The 1,925-nt window shown below is 34.3% G+C and overlaps 1 protein-coding gene across 1 annotated transcript; it reads right to left on the bottom strand.

Moving 5' to 3' along the window:
• Positions 1-436: 436 nt before the first annotated feature.
• Positions 437-805, bottom strand: BDBG_17044 (uncharacterized protein; the record flags this gene model as incomplete). Its single annotated transcript, XM_031724852.1, has 1 exon — positions 437-805. One exon carries the CDS (start codon positions 803-805, stop codon positions 437-439), a length of 369 nt encoding a protein of 122 aa, XP_031578291.1.
• Positions 806-1,925: the final 1,120 nt, after the last annotated feature.

Below are 1,925 nucleotides of genomic sequence, written 5' to 3' on the forward strand. Positions count from 1 at the left end.
TGATGTTTTAAAACACATGTTTGTAAGTGTAATTCATTATTATTGTAATATTGAGCAAAATCCAGCCATGTTCTTGATTATTTTGAAAGGAATAAGATACAAAAAGAATGATTCAAAAGCATTATTACTACTGCTCTTATCACTACTCTTATCACTACTCTCATCACTACTTTTCCCATCATTTCTTCTACTACTCTCACTGCGGCTGTGGCATCTCATTCAACATCTGCATAATATGATCTCGCCGAACACTGATTGAGCTATATTTCAAACCTAGATACAGCTGAGCTTCTTGAATGTTGAGAAAATGATGTGAAATTATAGCATATCATTGATAAGGAATCTCGCTGTCAACCTTTCAATCTTCTGACAGTAGATTCTGCACCTCACTCATGAATAGCTTGATGACTCACTCAGTTTCTCTTTCAACTTCAATCTACACATTAACCTGACTGAGGCTGTTTACAGCTGCAGTCAGATTTTGAATATTCTCATCAATATTCTCTGGTTTTGAGTGTTTTTTTGCATGATTGATACTTCTGAAGACTGACAGGTTTATTGCAGAAGATGATGAACTTTCTCCAGTTTCTGAATTTATCACAGAAGATTCTCTCATTTCAGATATCATTGCATGATATTCAATTGCAAACTGGTCAGTGGCAAGCCTGTCATCAAGCAATTCTCTAGTAAGTTCTTGAAATTCAGGGCCACATTCTTGAAAGATTTCAAGGTCAGGATGTTTGAAGAAATACTCATTCATAACCTCTTTATCATTGATATAGGTTTCACGCCTGTGATTGTACATTCAGCTGGATATCTGATTTTTATGCCTCATTCAAAGCATTCAAATTTGTTTAATCTTTCTTCACTGATTATTGCATACTTCTTTGATTATTGTCTGACCTGTTGACTGCTTGACAGCCTGTGTGGCAAGGTTTCAACCCGCGGGTTTGAAGTTATCATTGTCAGTATTCAATCCTTCCTTTTTCATCTTCAAGAGTTCAGTAAGCAGGGCCTTTTTCATCATGAGACTCCATGATATTCTGGGACATCTGATTTGAGAAGCAAGTGTTCACTTTTGAGAGATAGTAGGTGTTTGATAAGAGGGTGTTTCAGAGCGCATTTGAGAGGGTGTTTGAGAGGATAATAATAATTAAGAATCTGATCATTGGCTCAGTGAGATTGGAATTGTAGAGATTTGAGTATTGTCATTCTTCACATTCAGATATTGCATTGAGATATCATACTGCGACATTCTTGTTCACTGCTTTCATAAATTCTAGCTAATAAAGACAGTTAAATATAGGCAAATCAATCATAGATTTGAGAGAATATGATTTCAACGCGGACGCATTGATGAATGTGAAATTAAAAAAAAAGCCAGTGTGAAGTGATCTCAATTATGAAATAGTGTGATGGCGCAACACCGGCTTGCTACTAAATAATTGGTAAATACACTATTTTTAATGAGATCCACTATTGCGTTCAAAAAGTACGAACGCACTGAACAGGCCCTTAGTGTGTATGTGTCACATCAGACAGTATATCTTGTTCTTATTATAAGAGTGTATCTGTCATTGAGTTCTGACTGTCAGAATGATAGTGTATTATAAAATGAAAGCAGCTTAGAAACTCAGATTATTATATCTGTCATTCAGTGAGTTTATAGATAGTTATGAAGTATTTGAGATTCTTATAATCTGTGATTATCTCAAATTCAGAGATACTTTGAAGTTCAGAGTCTCATTCTTTTAAACAGTATATAATCATAAGAAGTTTCTTATTATAGATCTTATAATTAGAACTCAGTTTCTTAGATATGAAGATGCATTATTATTATTATTATTATTATTCTTTCATTATACTCATATGCAAGCGGAGCTTATGATGAGTCCTTGCGTGATGTTAAATACAGGTCAAGTGTT

The sequence above is a fragment of the Blastomyces gilchristii genome (assembly GCF_000003855.2).
Source record: "Blastomyces gilchristii SLH14081 genomic scaffold supercont1.7, whole genome shotgun sequence".
In the NCBI taxonomy this organism is placed as follows: Eukaryota; Fungi; Ascomycota; class Eurotiomycetes; order Onygenales; family Ajellomycetaceae; genus Blastomyces; species Blastomyces gilchristii.